The sequence below is a fragment of the Sorex araneus genome, chromosome 3, assembly GCF_027595985.1.
Source record: "Sorex araneus isolate mSorAra2 chromosome 3, mSorAra2.pri, whole genome shotgun sequence".
In the NCBI taxonomy this organism is placed as follows: domain Eukaryota; kingdom Metazoa; phylum Chordata; class Mammalia; order Eulipotyphla; family Soricidae; genus Sorex; species Sorex araneus.
Genome location: NC_073304.1, coordinates 219,977,181 through 219,993,560, shown reverse-complemented (window position 1 = coordinate 219,993,560; position 16,380 = coordinate 219,977,181). Strand labels below are relative to the sequence as shown.

Below are 16,380 nucleotides of genomic sequence, written 5' to 3'. Positions count from 1 at the left end.
ATTGAACCCGGGTTGGCCACGTGCAAGGCAAACACCCTACCCGCTGTGCTATCACTCCAGCCCCACCAGAGGGACATTTCTATCCCATTCCCAGGCTATAAACCTGACTCACCTGCCCCAGCTCTGCAACTAATTTCCCTCTATCCTTCCTCCAGTTTGAGGACCCCCCTTCCAGGCTCTGCTCCTTATTTCCCTCTGGCTTCCCTTCCCTCTCCCAATTATCCAGATTCCTGGCAGCATCCTAAGGTAGGTTGGAGGCAAATGCCTGGGGGGTGGGGGCGGTCAGGGAGGTGGCTCAAAGGGCTGGAGCTCATGCTTGGAGCTGGAACCCTGGGCTGGTTACTCCCTGAGCACGGCAGGGAGTAACTCCGGAAGACACAAGAAGGCTGTATCACAAGGGGGAGCCTGTGGTCTGAGAGCAACTTGACTGAAAGGGAGGCTGTGGAGACAGGGACGTAGCTCAGGAACCAGAAGTCCCCTGGTGTCATCACTTGAACAGGACTGGTGGGCCAGGTCAGGGGGGTTGGAGAACTCGCTGCAGAAGGAAGCTTGCTAGCCACAGTCTTCAAATCCAGACAGTCCTCTGTCCAGCCACCGCAGAGATAGAAATGAAGGAAGGCCCTAGCCAAAACTGCCAGCCCGGGGTGCTCCCCACATCCCTTTCAGTTTCCTGGCTCCCTGAGTAGTATAAAAAGTGCCTCTCCTTCCCCACCCCCATCCCACACCATGACCCAACATGTTCTTTGGCTGCCAGCTTCTGACAATGGTGTTTTCTTTTAGGTTTGGGGGGTTGCAGTGCTCAGGGGACTGTGAGGTGCCAGGGGCGGAGCCCAGGACTCCAGCATGCAGAGCCCTTTGCACCATCCCTGACCGCTTCCAACTCCTGCTCATGATCAGTTGCACCATGCCCGGCTCTGTCCTTCTGGTGCAAGGTCCCACCACCTACCTAGTTACCCAATGGAAAACCTCGGTGCCACCTAAGCCCGCGTCCCACTGACTCGAAACATCTCACACTCATCTCTTCCCACGTCCTGGGGGTCATTGGCCTCCTCCTGATCCTCTTCCTCCCACCTGCTCTCCTCACCCCTAGTCTATAGCACACCCCAGCCCCAGTCTCCCTAGAATGCACACTGAAGCGGAGCATGGCCTGGGCACAGAAAACAGTTCATCTGACCTTGAAGGGCCTCTGGGTCACACCTCTGCTGACTCATCATGTCCCGGGGTGCAACAATCCCCCTGTGGGTTGGGTTGGACTCTGTCTCCCAGGGACAAACGGATGCGTGCCCTGTTCACAGAGTCTGGGGCCAAGTGTATTCAAAGAGAAACAGCGCAGGGCATGTGGTCCTGTTTCCTGAGTAATTCTGCCACGGAGATATCTTGCAACAATGTTGCAGGGCATGGGATATGCACCCGTACTGTCAAGGGAGCCCTGGACCCATCCCTTGATTCTCTTTGGCTCTCTTCTCAACACCACTTCTCAAAAGATATTCCAGTTAAAGAAAAATAAGTCAGGTCTTGTTTGGGACCATTTATTATTAATTTTGAATTGGTAATTCAGGCATGGGGTGGGGTGTCAAAATTCAGGATGCACAAAAAAGAAAATCTATACAGTTCTGGGGGGCAGGGAGATGGCTCAAGGGGTTGGAGCATGCGCTTTGCATGCAGGAGCCCTGAGTACCATCCCCCATACCTCTCGAGCACCATGGAAAGACCCACCCCACCCCCCAAAATTTTTTGTTATAGTTTTGGGGTTACACCCTAAGATGCTCAGGCCTTACTCCTGGCTTTGCATTTAGGGAACACTCCTGGCAGGATCTGGGGGACCATAGGGGTACCCAGGATTGAGCCTGTGTCTGTGGTTTTTAAGGTGGGTGCACTACCCATTGTACTATAGCTCTGATCTACTTAAAATAAATGTAAGTAGATAGTTTCAAGTTCCCCCTCTCCCTAATCTCCTGGTTCCTCTCGATACAAGTCTTACCCTTCCTTCTGAATATACACCTATAAGCAAACATATATCTGTATTTATCCCCTTTCTAAATAACAGAAAATGCACTCTACAAGCTTTAAGTCTCTCCTTCTTCTCTGGAAGCTTGCTCCCAATTATGATATAAAGAAATAATTATTTTATAGCTGTAGTTATTACATTGCGAAGTTGTATCAAAATGTCTTTAACCAATCATCTAGGGAAAACAATTTCTTCCACTGTGGTTGCAAGCCATCAGAGTTTTGTGGGTGATAGTGGTGGGAAACAGAATGGCAGAGGCTGCGGGTGATGACAGCCTCCCAGGAAACAGAATGGCAGAGGCTGTAGGTGATTGGACAGCCCCCTAGAGGCCCACTCAGCCTCCCATGTGCCTGCTTACAATGCACCCACAAAACCACCTAAAATGCAAATTTGCCCCATGCTATCTCTATGGCCTTGCTTCATCAGAGAATTCAAGGCAGGCAATTACAAACGGGCTGAGAAGTGTGGGGAAACACACCCGTCCCAGGACAGGATTGGGGGACAGCACCCCTCTCCCCGTTGTGTGAGAGGCACATGGAGATGGAGAACGGTCCGCTCAGACCAGAAGTCCTTTGTGTTTCTGAAATTTCCACAGGTTTCAGGACCAAGATAGGTGACCAGGATTGAGAAACGAAGACTGGGGTTAGGGGTGTCACCCGGCTATAGGGTAAGAAGTGGGGGTAAGGGCTAGAGTGATAGCACAGCGGGTAGGGCATTTGCCTTCGATTCCCAGCATCCCATAGGGTCCCCCAAGCACTGCCAGGAGTAATTCCTGAGTGCATGAGCCAGGAGTAACCCCTGAGCATCGCCAGGCATGATCCAATAAGAAAAAAAAAGAACAAAAGAAGTGGGGGTAAGGGACAGGCAGGCGGAGATGAAAGGAGGAGGAGGGCTTGCAGCCTCCCCCTTCCAGCTCTCTGTGGATGTGTGGGTCCACCAGGAACCCTATCCTGGGATATCAGGGGACAAGTCCAGAAGCCCAAGTGTACCTCCCAGGGGAGGTCTGGGGAAGGCCAGAAGAGACCTGGAGATGGCCTGGGAAAAACTGAGAAAAATCTAACCAACAGAGAGAAAAACAGAAAATAAAACAAAGGGAGTTCTGTGTGGGAGAAGCTTGGCTGTCATCTGGGCCCTGGCTGGCTGCCCCTCTCTGGGCCCGAGACCCGGGCAGAGCTGAAGCTTGGGGTGTTCCCAGCGGGGAGGGAAGCGGCTGGGAGGGATGCAGAGGGGAAGGAAGGAACTCAGGAGAAGAGAGAACCTGGCTCCTGGTACTGTCACCCCCACTTCCGCAGGCACGCGGCTCCGGGGCCCCAGGCCACATCCCCAGCCAGGGGCCATCTAGTGGTGAGAGAAACCTCCGTGGGAGAAGGCAGGGAGGTCAGGGGCACAGCTCGCAGTCTGGGGGAGACAAGCCAGAGGGTTCTCCCCACAGGCTCCCACATCCTGGTCTCCCCGGAAGTAGACAGAGTCAGCAGAATCAAAGGAGGGATCCTGGTCAAAGAAGTTGTAGGGCCGAAGCCAGAAGCCCACGCCGTTCCCTGCGGTCACCGTGTTGGGAATGTCCTCAGAGTGTGGGATGTGCAGGAAACCAGCCGTCACCCAGGCCACCAGGTCCTAGCGGGAGAAGAGGAGGAAGATCAGGAGCCAGGCTTTGCTGAGGACACTGCAGGTTCCCTTGGTGGCCTCAAAGGGAAGGACTCACTTAGCCAGCCCGAGTTCCCTCGCAGTGATTTCAGTCTTTAAGAGTGCATGGGCGGGCCAGAGAGATAGTACAGTGGGTAGGGCATTTGCCTTGCACACAGCCGACCATCCCATATAGGTCCCCCAAGCACTGCCAGGAGCAATTCCTGAGTGCAGAGCCAGGAATAACCCCTGAGCATCGCTGGGTGTGACCCAAAAAACAAACAAACAAAAAAGTGCCTAGGTGGGGTTGGAGGTCACCCATGCAGGGAGGGCATTTGCTTTGCATGTGGCTCACGAGGGTTTGATCCCCAGCATCCCATATGGTCCCCTGAGCACCACCAGGAGTAATTCCTGAGTGCAGAGCCAGGGACAACCCCTGAGCATCGCCAGGTGTGACCCAGAAAGAAAAAAAGTTTTGGGGTCACACCTGGTAATGTACAGGGGTTACTCCTGGCTCATGCACTCAGGAATTACCCCTGGCGCTGCTCAGGGGACCTTATGGAATGCTGTGAATCGAACCCGGGTTGGCTGCGTGCAAGGCAAACACCCTACCCACTGTGCTATCGCTCCAGCCCCAAGAAAAAATATTTTTTAAAAAAGTGCATTGGAACTCAGGGCACAGAGAGTCCAACATGTACCAAGCCGTCCAAGCCTCTATCTCTGTCACTGCCCACCTCATCGCCCTCAGAGAAGGCTGACACCTGGCACCACCCCTCCCCTCCGGGGCAACTTCAGCTCTTGCCCCCAAACTTTCCAGGAGCTTCCAAACTCAGAGGGCAGGAGGCCAGCAAGTGCAGCATTCAGCAATTCCTCCTCCAGTGTGACGCCAGGGATGAGAGGAGCTTCAGCTACCAGAGAAATGCTCTTTCCTGGCATTCTTGTACCTCCCCCCGCCCCCAACCCTCCCATCATGGCTCTAGCCTGTGTCCTGGGACTCAAATAGGAATGTCTCAGGACAGGTCAGGGACTCAGCCAAAGTCTACGCATGAATTCCCAGCTCGGGGGAGTGAGAAGGAATCCCTGAGTGAGGGGGGCGAGGCACTGCCTGGTTCTCTAAGTACTCCAAGATTTGACCCACTTTCCCAGACCCCCCATACAAGAGGTAATAATCCAGGGCCCAGGCAGTAGTGCAGAGGGGAGGGTGTTTGCCTTGCACGGGACTCACCCAGCTTCGATCCCCAGCATCCCATGAGGTCTCCTGAGCACCACCAGGAGTGATTCCTGAGTGCAGAGCCAGGAGTACAAACCCCTGAGCATTGCTGGGTGTGGACTAAAAACCACACACCCACAACCCCCTCGCCACACACACACACACACACACACACACACACACACACACACACACACAAAGAAGTAATAACCCAACCCATGGAAATACAGAAACCAGGAGTTGCTCCATCCCTGGGGAAGCTATGGCTCCCAGGGTCCCCCGCAGCCCTCCCACAGACACTGACCTCGCCAGCAATGGTCTCATTGTCGATGAAGCTGGAGAAGTCCACGGTGGGGCTCCAGGGGTCATTCTGGTTGTAGATGCTGGTGCTGCTGGCCTCCTCCTCCTTCCTCTGGGTCACAGCCAGCTGGTACCTAGGGCGGCACCGGTCAGGCCTCCATGGCCACCACCCCCGGCCTCGTCACGGTGATGGGAACTGAGCATCTCCATCTTCTTTCTTTTCCCTTTTGCGTTTTTGGGCCATGCCTCGCAGTGCTCAGGACTGACTCCTGGCTCTGTGCTCAGGGATCACTCCTGGCAGTGCTCAGGAGACCAGATGTGGTGCCAGGGAGGGATGGAACCTGGGTTGGCCGAGTGCAAGACAAGTGCCCTACGTGCGGTACCACTGATCCGGCCCTTTCCTCTGTCTCCTCACAGTGATCCTGACACTACCAGGCTGAGTCGCCACCAGCTCTTGGTCCCCCATGTTCCCCTGCCACTGAGAAGCCAGGTCCCTCCCTAACCCCCAAAGAGAAAACTGCCCCTTGGGTTTAGCCCTGTAGGGACCATCCCACCAGGGTCCCTCTTGATAAGCAGGAAATCCTGCCTGCCAGAGCTCTGCCCTCACCCCAGTCCAGCTTCTTGGCTGGCCCCGCCAACGCTCCCCTCTCCTTCTCACTTCCCCCAGCATCTTGGATGCTCCCCCCCATCCTCCCCTCACACCACCATCACCAAAACTCACCTTGCCCAGCTGATGGCTCTCTCCATAGAGCTGTTCTGGGGCAGGGGCTCCCCAGCAAAGCTGAACACCTGGATGCGGTAGCCTCGTGGGTGACCCCACTTGTTGCTGTGGTTGCTGGCGAGGTATAGGTATCGAGGGGTCGCAGCTCCCAGGGGGAAGGCTGCCTGCGCCTCCGTCTCCAGCTGCCTCCTGGTTATCTGCAACCTCTGAGCCTCGTGCTCGGGGCTCCAGGGCACCGAGGTGGGGACAAAGGCCATGTCCTCAGCCCAGACCCAGTTGTCCAGTCCTGCCAGGGTTGGGGGGAGCGGGTGGGGTGAGGAGGAGATAGGGGGTTGGTTAGGGAGCTGGTTATGCAGCTGCCTGGCCCACACTGAACTCTGCCCCACTGGACTTCAGAGTCAGGAAAAAAGCCAAGACTCTTGTCTTTCTTATACCCCCAATACACACCCCGCCCCCTACTCCAAATCTTTCAGTCAGGGCTGTTGCCTGTAAACTGACATCTTCTTTCATTGAATTCATTCAAGCACAGTGATGGAGAGTCCAGTGCTGGGCCCTGGGGATGAAGGAAGGCCCATCTTGAGCGTCCAGATTTCACAGGGACTCAGAGAGGCCCAGCCCAGGTCAGCATTCATAGAAGGAAAACAACCAAGATCCAGTTCCAGGATCACACACACGAGAGACAAAGGGACCTTCCTGGGAGACACTTTAGTCTGGCCTCAGAAGACGTTGCCAGGAGAAATGACACGGCCAAGGGGCTGGAAAGATAGTACAGTGTGGTAAGGCACTTGCCTTGCATGCTGCCGACCCATGTTCAATCCCCGGCATCCCATATAGTTCCCTGAGAACTGCCAGGTTTAAATCCTGAACATCACTGGGTGTGGCCCTAAAATAAAATAAAAAAAAAAGAAAAGAAAAAGAAATGGCATGGGCAGCCACTCTCTAGGCCAGAAGCAGACAGAAGCAAAGTCAAAGAAGGTCGGCGGGTGCCAGGGACGAGTCCTATAGATGGAAAAGTGGGGGCCATAGAGGAGTAGCCTAGCTGAGACGTAGGATCTGAGGGAGCTAACGAGGAAGCAGCAGAGCTGGCCCCAATGGGGTGAATATGGACCATGTCATGAGCTTAAGATATTATAGAGTCAGGACAGAAAAAAATATCTGGTGATCAAATAATTCACTGGGGGGAGGAAAGGGAAAAGGCAAAGACCTCTGGGTCTAAAGGGATAGTATACAAGCTAAGGCACTTCCTTTGCATGTGTCTGATGCCCACCCAGTTGATCCCCAACGCCACAAATGGTTCCCAAGCCCTGCCAGGAGTCACTCCTGAGCACAGAAGCCTGGAGCACTGCTAGGTGTGGACCAAAACCAAACACACAGAAACCAGAGAGGTGCAGACTTTATAGCATGTGTCCCTGGCTTTTTTCTTTTGTGACCACCAACCCCAGGAATGATCTGGAATATTCCACATAATTATCCTACCCTTTGTACTTAAGCATATTTCCCAGAGAGAGCGAGGCAGAAAAACAGGGAGGAGAAAGGTCCCTCTCCCCAAGGAAATGTGCAACTTGGAATATTCCATGTTCCGACCAGGCTGTGCCAAGGACCTGGCAGAATGCCCACGGCTTTTCTAAAACACCAGCGCCCAGGGCCAGACACAGAGAAATCAGCACAACAGCTTCAGACAGGCCCAGAGAGGTGCGAGAGAGGGAGAAGCCACAGGGTCTTGGTAACCCAGGTCCTGCCTTCCCCACTGAGCTTTGCCCGAGATTCTCTCCTGAGGTCAAGTCAGGGGAAGGTGGCAGCTGTGCCCCCAGCCAGGGAGCAAAGGTGCACACCAGACTTGGCCGCCAGCTCTCCCAACCAGCAAAAGAGAACCTAGGAAACTCCACATCACTCATTCACGCTTCACTCTTCCTGTCCTGGATACCATCAGGCTAAGGCAAATGGAGATGACTCGGCAGCACCACTTTGGGCATCCTCATCCCTGAAGGCCTTACCTCCTACATCCAGGTCCACCTTGAAGTGGGCGCTGTGCGTGTGCACCGTGCCCAGCAGGTGCTCCCCAACTTGGTTCCCGTACCTCCGGGCGGCACCGTAGAGAAATGCCGAGCTGATGTAGCCCGTGGCGTGGAATTTGACTTCGATGGCCCCGTTGGGATGGAAGACCATATCCCACACATAGTCATAGTTGAGCAAGGTGGACACGCAGCGGATGACCAGCACGGTGTCCACCAGGCCCCCAAAGTAGGGGGAGTAGAAATCTGAGTGGTGCCGCCTCAGCGGGAGGCCCCGGTTCTGTTCAAACACACACAAGGCATCGCGGATGGTCCTGGGAGCTTGGGACTCCAACAGGAAGTGCCAGTCCACATAGGAGGCCAGGTAGGGGCAGTCCACGCCCCTCGTCAGGGGGCTGATGTACTTTCCTATGCCAAAGCTACCATCGATATAGCGGGTAAGCAGAGCTGCGGGGGTATTTCCGCCATAGACGGTCAAGGCCTCCTGAAGGCTGATCTCATAGGCCAGACGTTCTCCCCGGAAGCGGATGTCAAAGAGCCTTGGGCCACTGAAAGCGCCCAGGCTGAAGGAGAAGGTCCACAGGGAGGAGGCCACTTGGCTCCCCTGGACACTGAAGCGGGGGCCTTGGGGGAGGTACTGCAGAGGGGGAGCCGGACCTGGGGGCCCTTGGGACTTCAGGGACCAGGCCCCCCCTGTCCCATTGTGGGGGATCAGCACCACATTGACCCGGCCAGCCTCGAATTGGTCCTCCAGCTGTGCCAAGTTCTCATAGTAGCGGCCTTGGAAAAATACCTTCCGAACCGTCCAGCGGGAAGGGTCCAGGGCCTTGTGGTCCACCAGCAGCTCCAAGCCCACAGGGTGCAAGAAAATCCCCGACCCCGAGGTGTTGTAGTAGAGGCCGAACCAGGTGACCCGGTCCCCGGACTGCAGACCCGGGGGGGCCGTGATCAGCGTCACCAGGCTGTGTCCTGGGCGCCCATAGAAGCAACAGTGGTGTAGGAGCCCACCCACGTGGGGCAGCTCTCGGTGGAAGATCATTTGGTCTATGTCGTGGTACTCGCGCATGAGCACAGGGCGGCGGTGATAGGGCAGGGGGCCCCCATGACGCTCCACAGTCACATCCCGCACGTACGAGGGCCGGGGCAGCGGCCCCACCACCAGCTCACTCACGTTAGGCTGAGGCTGGGCCCCAAAGAAGACAATGGCCAGCGCCTCCCGGGCAGGTGGGGGGCTCCCCCGGTCCAGGTGGGCCAGCGCGGCCGCCTTGGAGGGCAGCTGCAGCTCCACGGAGAAGATGCAATTGTCCGAGGGCCGGGCCTGGGCCGCATCCACCAGGCCTGGGCCCAGCTGCCGGGTCAGGAAGCTCACCACAGCTGCCAGCTCCTCTGGGCTCAGGTCTGCAAACAGCTGGCTCGGGCCAGGGTGTGTCCAGGGCTGGGCACTGGGAGATGTGGCAGGGCAGCGGAGGGGCTGGCTGGGTTCACCCCCATCTCCTCCCCGGCCAGCTAGCAAGACGCACACCAAGGCAAAGATGGTGATGACGGCCAGCGCTAGGAGCACCAGCGTGGTCTTCTGGTTCATGGTGCAGAGAACCCAGAACCCAGCCTGGTGCTCTCAGGCCTGCTGGAGAGGGTCCGTCTGGGCTTCTGGACTCTCACAGAGGTTCCCAGCAGTCAGAGGCTCCGCAGCCTGAGGCTGAGGACACAGGAAGCTGGGGAGGGGGTGGGACGGCCCGGGCTCTGGGGGGCGGGCCGAAGCCACAAGCTGCGATTTCCACAGACCTTACAAGGCTTCATCCTTCAGGCTCCAAATCAGACTGCGGCTCTCTGGGTCAGGGTTGCTGCTAGGGAGAGCAGGAGAAGGGGGACAGGAGGGACAGGGGTAGGGCAGGGGGGTAGAAGTGGCAGGGTGGTGGAATATCTGACTAATGCAGCCGGCCAGCCTGCGCATAGAAGACTACCAGCCAGGGGCTCCCTTAGCTCCCCTGAACCCACATGGTCCCCCAGCCCCCCTTCCCCAGGGCCAGATGTTCCCTTTCCTGGAACTCCGAACTATTGTTCTCCTTCCAAGGAAACCCCCACCCCCAGCCCTGGGCACCCCAAGCAGCATTCCTTGGCACGGCTGGCTCCCCCGAGCCGCTCCTCCATAGCTAATATCCTTGGCCCCGTTCCTTCATCGTCTTTGGGGGATTCTCGGTATTTAAAAGGCAACTAGAAGAAACTCCAGGAAAACCCTTGTGTTATTTTTTTTATTGTAGAGGACACACACCTCTCTTTCCACAACATTCTCTCCTTCCATGGGAAGCCACACAGCGAGGGGTTGGTGCTAACAAACGTGAAGGCTCGGTGGTTTGGCTCGGGGAGTTACATCATCATTGGCATACACGTGCTGCTTCCTGAGGCCTGAAGGAGCCCAAGGGACACCCAGGGGCTCTGCGTGGGGGCGGGGAGTGTTTCAGCCTCTCAGGAGAAACACTGAAGAGCTGCAGGGGAGGGGAGAGGGCGGTGGCCACTCCCCCAAAGTTCCACCACACTCTCAGGCTAAAATCCCTGGTAAGAGAAGGGGGGCAGGTCGGGGACACAGGCTGCCAGGTGGGGGACGCAGGCCACGGGGTTGACACTGCACAGCCCAGCATCCTGGTCCTTCTCAAAGTAGACACTGCCGGGGGAGAAGATGGACGGGTCCTCGTCGAAGAAGTTATAGGGGCGGAGCAGGAAGCCCACTCTGTTCCCCAGGGTCACTGTGTTCGGGACATCCTCTGCCTGGGGGATGTGCAGCAAGCTGGCAGTCACCCAGGCCACCAGGTCCTGTGGGGAGAGGGAGCCGCTGGAATCCTCTGGAGCGGGTGGGCAGGCAGTGTCCAGGGCTGGTCTCAGGCAGGACATGGAGGAGCATGACACCGTCCATTCCCTCTACCTGGTGCCCAGAGAAGGGCCGTCCAGAACCCAGGCCCCCAGGAAGCTCTCCGCACCGCACCCCACCCCACCCCCCGACTACCCACCTCTCCTAGGAGGGTTTCATTGTTGATGAAGTCAGCAAAGGGCCTCGTGGGCGTCCAGATGTCACTCTGGTAATAGATGCTGCTGCTCCAGGCCTCCGTGTCCTTCCTTTGTGTCACCGCCAGCTGGTACCTGACCGGGCATGTTGTTGGGAGGTGGTATCAGAAGATGGCCAGGCCCCCGTCTGGCCCAGACGTCTGCGGGCGAGGTTCAGCATGAGATCACATCCCACCCCATCTCCTTGCATCTGAGGCGTTACAGGGGTGAGTAGTAGTAGGCCTAGGGCAAGTGACCTGGGGTCTCCACCAGCTGGCACGGGCTCAAGGACCAATCCTCCCCCCTTCCACCCAGTGCCCGGGGTCTCCTCACCTCCCCCAGCTGAGGGCCTTCTCCATGCCACTGTCCAGGGGCAAGTGCACGCCCAGGGGGCTGTGGATCTGGATCCGGTACCCGCGCTGGTGGCCCCAGGCGTTAGTCTGGTTGCTAGCCAGGTAAAGGTAGCGGGGAAGAGGGCTGCCCTGGGCAAAGGCCGCCAGGTCCTCCCTTCCCAGCACCTGCCGGGTCAGCTGGGGCCGATGCAGCTGGTGTTGTGGGCTCCAAGGGGCTGCCACAGGCTTAAACACCACGTCTTCAGCTACCAGCCAGTTTTTCAGGCCTGCCAGAGTGAGGGGATGGGAGATCCATACCAGGTAAGACAGGCCCCTCGAGCCAGCGAGACAACACAGAGGGTGCTTGCCTTGCATGCAGCCGACCCAGGTTCAATCCCCGAGGAATGAACACAGCCCTCACCCCACAAAAAAAATCTCTCTCCTGACATGATTCAAAATAAAATACTATTTAGGGCTGGAGAGATAGTACAGCAGGTAGGGCGCTTGCATTGCACAGGCTAACGCGGGTTTGGTTCCTGGCATCCCATATAGTTCCCCTAGCCTGCCAGCAGTGATTCCAGAGGGCAACACCTGAGCAATACTGGGGATGCCCCCTCCCAATTAAAGTAGCACAATTAAAACATTTCTCAGCGCTGGAGATAGTACAGCGAGTAAGGCACTTGTCTTGCACAAGGCAGACCAGGTGCAATCCCCAGCAGCCCACCTGGTCACCAAGCACCACCAGCAGTAAATCCTGAGCACAGAGCCAGGAGTCATCCCTGAGCATCACATCGCCAGGTGTGGCCCCCAAATAAGTATTTCACTTGCCATGCATGCAGTTAACCTGGGTTCGATTCTCATCATCCCTTGTGGTCCCGAGCCCCGTGAGGAGTAATCCTTGAGCACCAGTGTAGCTAAAACACGAAACAAGACAGGCCCCTTGCCGCCGCCATGAGGCCCACTGCCCCAGTCTAGTGGAAGGCAGAGCCCTGCGTCCTGGCAGGGAATCAGGTGTGGCTCAGAGCTGCGTCCCTCTGCTAATCCGCCCTGACCCACGTGCTCACCGCCAGTCCCAAGTAACTCTCCCCAGCCACAGCCAAGTTCCTCAGTCGCAGTAGCATCAGTTCAAATGCTCGACAGCCACAAGTGGCCACTGGCTAGCGGACAGGACCCCTAAGAACATCTCCAGAAAGTTCCCTCAGCACTTGTACTTGACAGCCCCTGGTGGCCCGGGTGTGGCCCTGGCTTTATCTCCAAAACCACAGACACCAAGTGCGGCCAATCGCTGAGCTCTCTGTGGCTCACTTGTGAGTCTCTTAGCTGGGTGTAGAAGTGACTCTCGGTGGCTGGGCTCTCCATGAAGGTGCCACGCCAGGGACCTGCACCGTTCCTGGGTGTGTCGAGGGAGAAGCCAGCTGGAGAACCTGAGCCAGCTTCTCTCCAGCCTGCCCGCCTGCCTCCCCGCACAGGGCTGGGTTTTCCGTCTCCACAGTGGGATGAGTTCTCTCCGGAGCTCCCCGGCATTCGGCTGCACTCGTGACCTGCACTTCTTTCCCTTCTTGGCCCTCGGCCACACTTTCTACGTGCGAACTGTGTTCCTTAGGATGTAATCTATGCGAGGCAGCCCGCAGTCATTGGCCCAGGACACTGCTTGGAATGCATACTAGTGACTTTAACCCCACCGGGAAAGACCCCCGAGTGCAGAGCTAGGAATAAACCCTGAGCAGCTCCAGGTGTGGCCCCCAATAAACAACAAATGAACTGTACTTGTCCAAATTATGTCAAAGGACCATCTGGTTATACGGTCATTTCACTCTTTTTAGATCTCCCCCCGTCCCCCGCCAAGGATTTAAAAAAAAGTTTCAAAGCTTTAAAATGTTTCAAAATCACTCCTAGCCAGAGCCTATCCCCCAAACAATGTTTCACAAGAAATGTACTGTTACAAGAAATTCTTGAGCTGTGGCTTCCTGTTCTGCCTCCTCTTACTGGTTCCTTGACTGTTGAAAAATGGGTCTGATAGTTCAATTTTTTTTTTTTCTCCTTTGCTTGAGCCTGACGGGATTAACCCCTTGGACTCTTGCAGCCATTCTCCCGGCCACTGGAGTCCATTGTGAGGCCAGCGCTGCTAGCGTGCCATGAACAACCCCTTCCTAAGTGGCCACCCGTTGTCCAAGATCCTTTCTCCCACTTTTGACAGATTTAGTCACCCAGAGTGGCTGAAGGCCAGGGGAGTCTTCTACCATGCACAAGCCCCCTGGGATGAAATGTCAGGTGGTCTGTAGTGACACACCCTCATCGGACCTGGCCATTCGCACAGTCCACTATGGGACTCGAGGGCCACCTCCTTGCCCCTCCCAGACATCACTAGCTAGACCTTGGGGGAGGGGGTGTCTCCCTGCCCTCTGCCACCCCCCCCCCATCCCGGCCACTCACCTGCCACGTCCAGGTCCAGCTTGAAGTGGAAGGCGTGTGTGTGCACGGCCCCCAGCACTCGCTCCCCCACTCGGTTCCCAAAGAGGAGGCTTTCCTCCTGGTTCAGGAATGCGGTGCTGATATAGCCTGTGGCGTGGACCCGCCCTTCCAGTGCCCCGTTGGGGTACAACAAGAAGTCCCAAATGTAGTCGTAGTTGCCCACTGAGGATACAGATCTGACTACCAGGGCCGAGCTGGCCAAACCACCATAGAAATGAGACTGAAGGTAGTTGTGGTGCCTGCGAAGGGGTAGTCCCTGGGCTTCCTCAAACACACACACAGCTCCCGGCTGCCGCTGGACTGACCCCTGTCCCACCAATACGTGGATGTCCACCATCGTAGACTGATAGGGGCAGTCCACCCCCCGCACCAAGCCCCGGCTGTTGAGGCCGAGTCCGTAGGTGCTATCCAGGTAGCGGATCATCATGGTCTTCGGGGAATCAGCGCCATAGACAGAAACACACTCTTGGACACTGACTTCATAGGCCACTCGCTCGCCCTGGAACCGAACATCAAAAATCCTCAGGCCACTGAACACCCCATGGCCGAAGCTGAAAGTCCAAAGTGGAGACACCACCAGGTTCCCTTGGACACTGTACTGGGGGCCCTGGGGTGACAACTGAAGAGGAGGAAGAGGACCGGGGGGTACCCGGGACCTCAGGGATGAGGGTCCATTTGATAGTGGCAGCGGAACTTTAATGACTTCCAGCTGTCCAGCCTTGAACTCCCACTCCAGCTGGCCCAAGCCTGCATAGTAGTGCCCGAGGTAGAAGACTTGCTGGACAGCCCAGCGGGCAGGGTCCAGAGCACTATGGTCCAGCAGCAGCTCCAGTCCCACTGGGTGAAGGAAGAAACCCACCCCTGAGACATTATGACACAGGGCTATCCAGGTGGCACGGTCCCCTGGGCGCAAGCCATGAGGGGTGGCGAGGACAGGTGCCAGGGTTGAGCCATTGTAGGTGAAGACCGAAGCCAGGAAGCTTGGTGCCTTGGGGAGCTCCACCTCCTTCAAATACTTCCACATCTGGGCAATCTCGACACTCATCACGGGGCGGCGGTGATAGGGCAGGGGGCCTCCGTGACGCTCCACAGTCACATCCCGCACGTACGAGGGCCGGGGCAGCGGCCCCACCACCAGCTCACTCACGTTAGGCTGAGGCTGGGCCCCAAAGAAGACGATGGCCAGTGCCTCCCGGGCAGGTGGGGGGCTCCCCCGGTCCAGGTGGGCCAGCGCGGCCGCCTTGGAGGGCAGCTGCAGCTCCACGGAGAAGATGCAATTGTCCGAGGGCCGGGCCTGGGCCGCATCCACCAGGCCCGGGCCCAGCTGCCGGGTCAGGAAGCTCACCACAGCTGCCAGCTCCTCTGGGCTCAGGTCTGCAAACAGCTGGCTCGGGCCAGGGTGTGTCCAGGGCTGGGCACTGGGAGATGTGGCAGGGCAGCGGAGGGGTTTGCTGGAGTTGCCTCCTCCACTGGTCAGCAAGACGTAGGTCAAGGCAAAGATGGTGATAAGGGACAGGGCCAGGAAGACCAGGACTACCTTGAGATTCATAGTGGATGCAGAACACCGAAACCCACAGCTCCTTCTCGTTACTGACATCCAATCAGGTTTTATAGTCAGGATGGCCAGGGATGGAGAAAACCCCACCCTGTGGGCCGGACAGGAAATGTCTGACCTTCATGTGTATAATTCTGTTCCAATTTTCTGTTCTGTGGTTTGGACCTAGGGACTACTTTCAGATTCATGGCCTCTGCCCTGCCCCTGAGCCAGTACCAACCGCTCATTTCCCTCACTGAGACTAGACTAGAAGGCACCTGGATGAACAGTGAACTCTTGGGGCCGGAGAAACAGTACAGCAGAAAGGACATCTGCCTTGCACAAAGCTGAGTTGGGTTCAATTATAGGCACCCCTATGGAACTCCAAGCATCGCCAGGAGTAAATTCTGAGCACCACCGGGTGTGACCCAAACCCCCCACCGTGCCCCCCTCTGAAGAGAAAAACCCTGCATGTTCTGAGCAGACTGTGTCTGCGGGAAGAACACAAATCTCAGGTGCCCAGTGAATGCCTGTGTCCTGTGCGTCGCTCCACCAGGGCTGCTGCCCGGGCCAGCAGTCAGGACTGATGTCCCAGCTGCCTACTGCCAAGCCTTTCATTAGTCTTAAGCCTCCTTCAATAAACCAGGCGGACGGGGAAGCCCTGGGCTCAGCAGTCAGATTCGTGCCCCAGCCCCGGTTCCTGAGCTGTGGCCCTCGGTCCTGATCTCCAAGGCTGAACAGAGGATGATCCTCACTGTTCAAGACCTTAAATCTCGTTTTGCAGATCACAGGGATTGCTGGATACCAGAAGGCTACGTTGCAAGGTGAAGTAAAGGAAACTTTATTTCATAGCTAGGGGTCCTAAGCCACCCTCCACGGCATCTGGAAAGCAAAAACCAGGAGTTCCTAACACCTTTTAAGAAATTTAAGATAGTTGAGGGAGGGGTTAAAAAAAAAAAAGCAGCAGCCTGTGCCTTGACCTTGGTCATTCCCATTACACAGACCTAGAGCAGCCTCTACTGGCGACGTGTGGGCATCACCAGGGGAGAACACTCATGAAGGGACAAGCCAGTCAGGGAAGGGCTGGCCTTCACCTCAGACTGAACACAACGAAAGGACCCAGCTTTCAGCC

At 56.8% G+C, this 16,380-nt stretch overlaps 2 protein-coding genes across 2 annotated transcripts; both read right to left on the bottom strand.

The window, feature by feature from the left end:
* Window positions 1-1,553: 1,553 nt before the first annotated feature.
* On the bottom strand, window positions 1,554-9,518 carry AOC3 (amine oxidase copper containing 3). The gene is made up of 4 exons (XM_004608814.2): window positions 7,857-9,518; window positions 5,863-6,148; window positions 5,146-5,275; window positions 1,554-3,622 (listed from the first exon to the last, which is right to left on the bottom strand). Exons 1-4 carry the CDS (start codon window positions 9,454-9,456, stop codon window positions 3,347-3,349), a joined length of 2,292 nt encoding a protein of 763 aa, XP_004608871.1. The 5' UTR covers window positions 9,457-9,518; the 3' UTR covers window positions 1,554-3,346.
* Window positions 9,519-10,127: 609 nt separating this feature from the next.
* Window positions 10,128-16,367, bottom strand: AOC2 (amine oxidase copper containing 2). Its single transcript, XM_004608812.2, has 4 exons — window positions 13,676-16,367; window positions 11,244-11,529; window positions 10,877-11,006; window positions 10,128-10,682 (listed from the first exon to the last, which is right to left on the bottom strand). The coding sequence occupies exons 1-4, from the start codon at window positions 15,309-15,311 to the stop codon at window positions 10,416-10,418; spliced, it is 2,319 nt and encodes a 772-aa protein (XP_004608869.2). The 5' UTR covers window positions 15,312-16,367; the 3' UTR covers window positions 10,128-10,415.
* Between the last annotated feature and the right edge of the window lie 13 nt (window positions 16,368-16,380).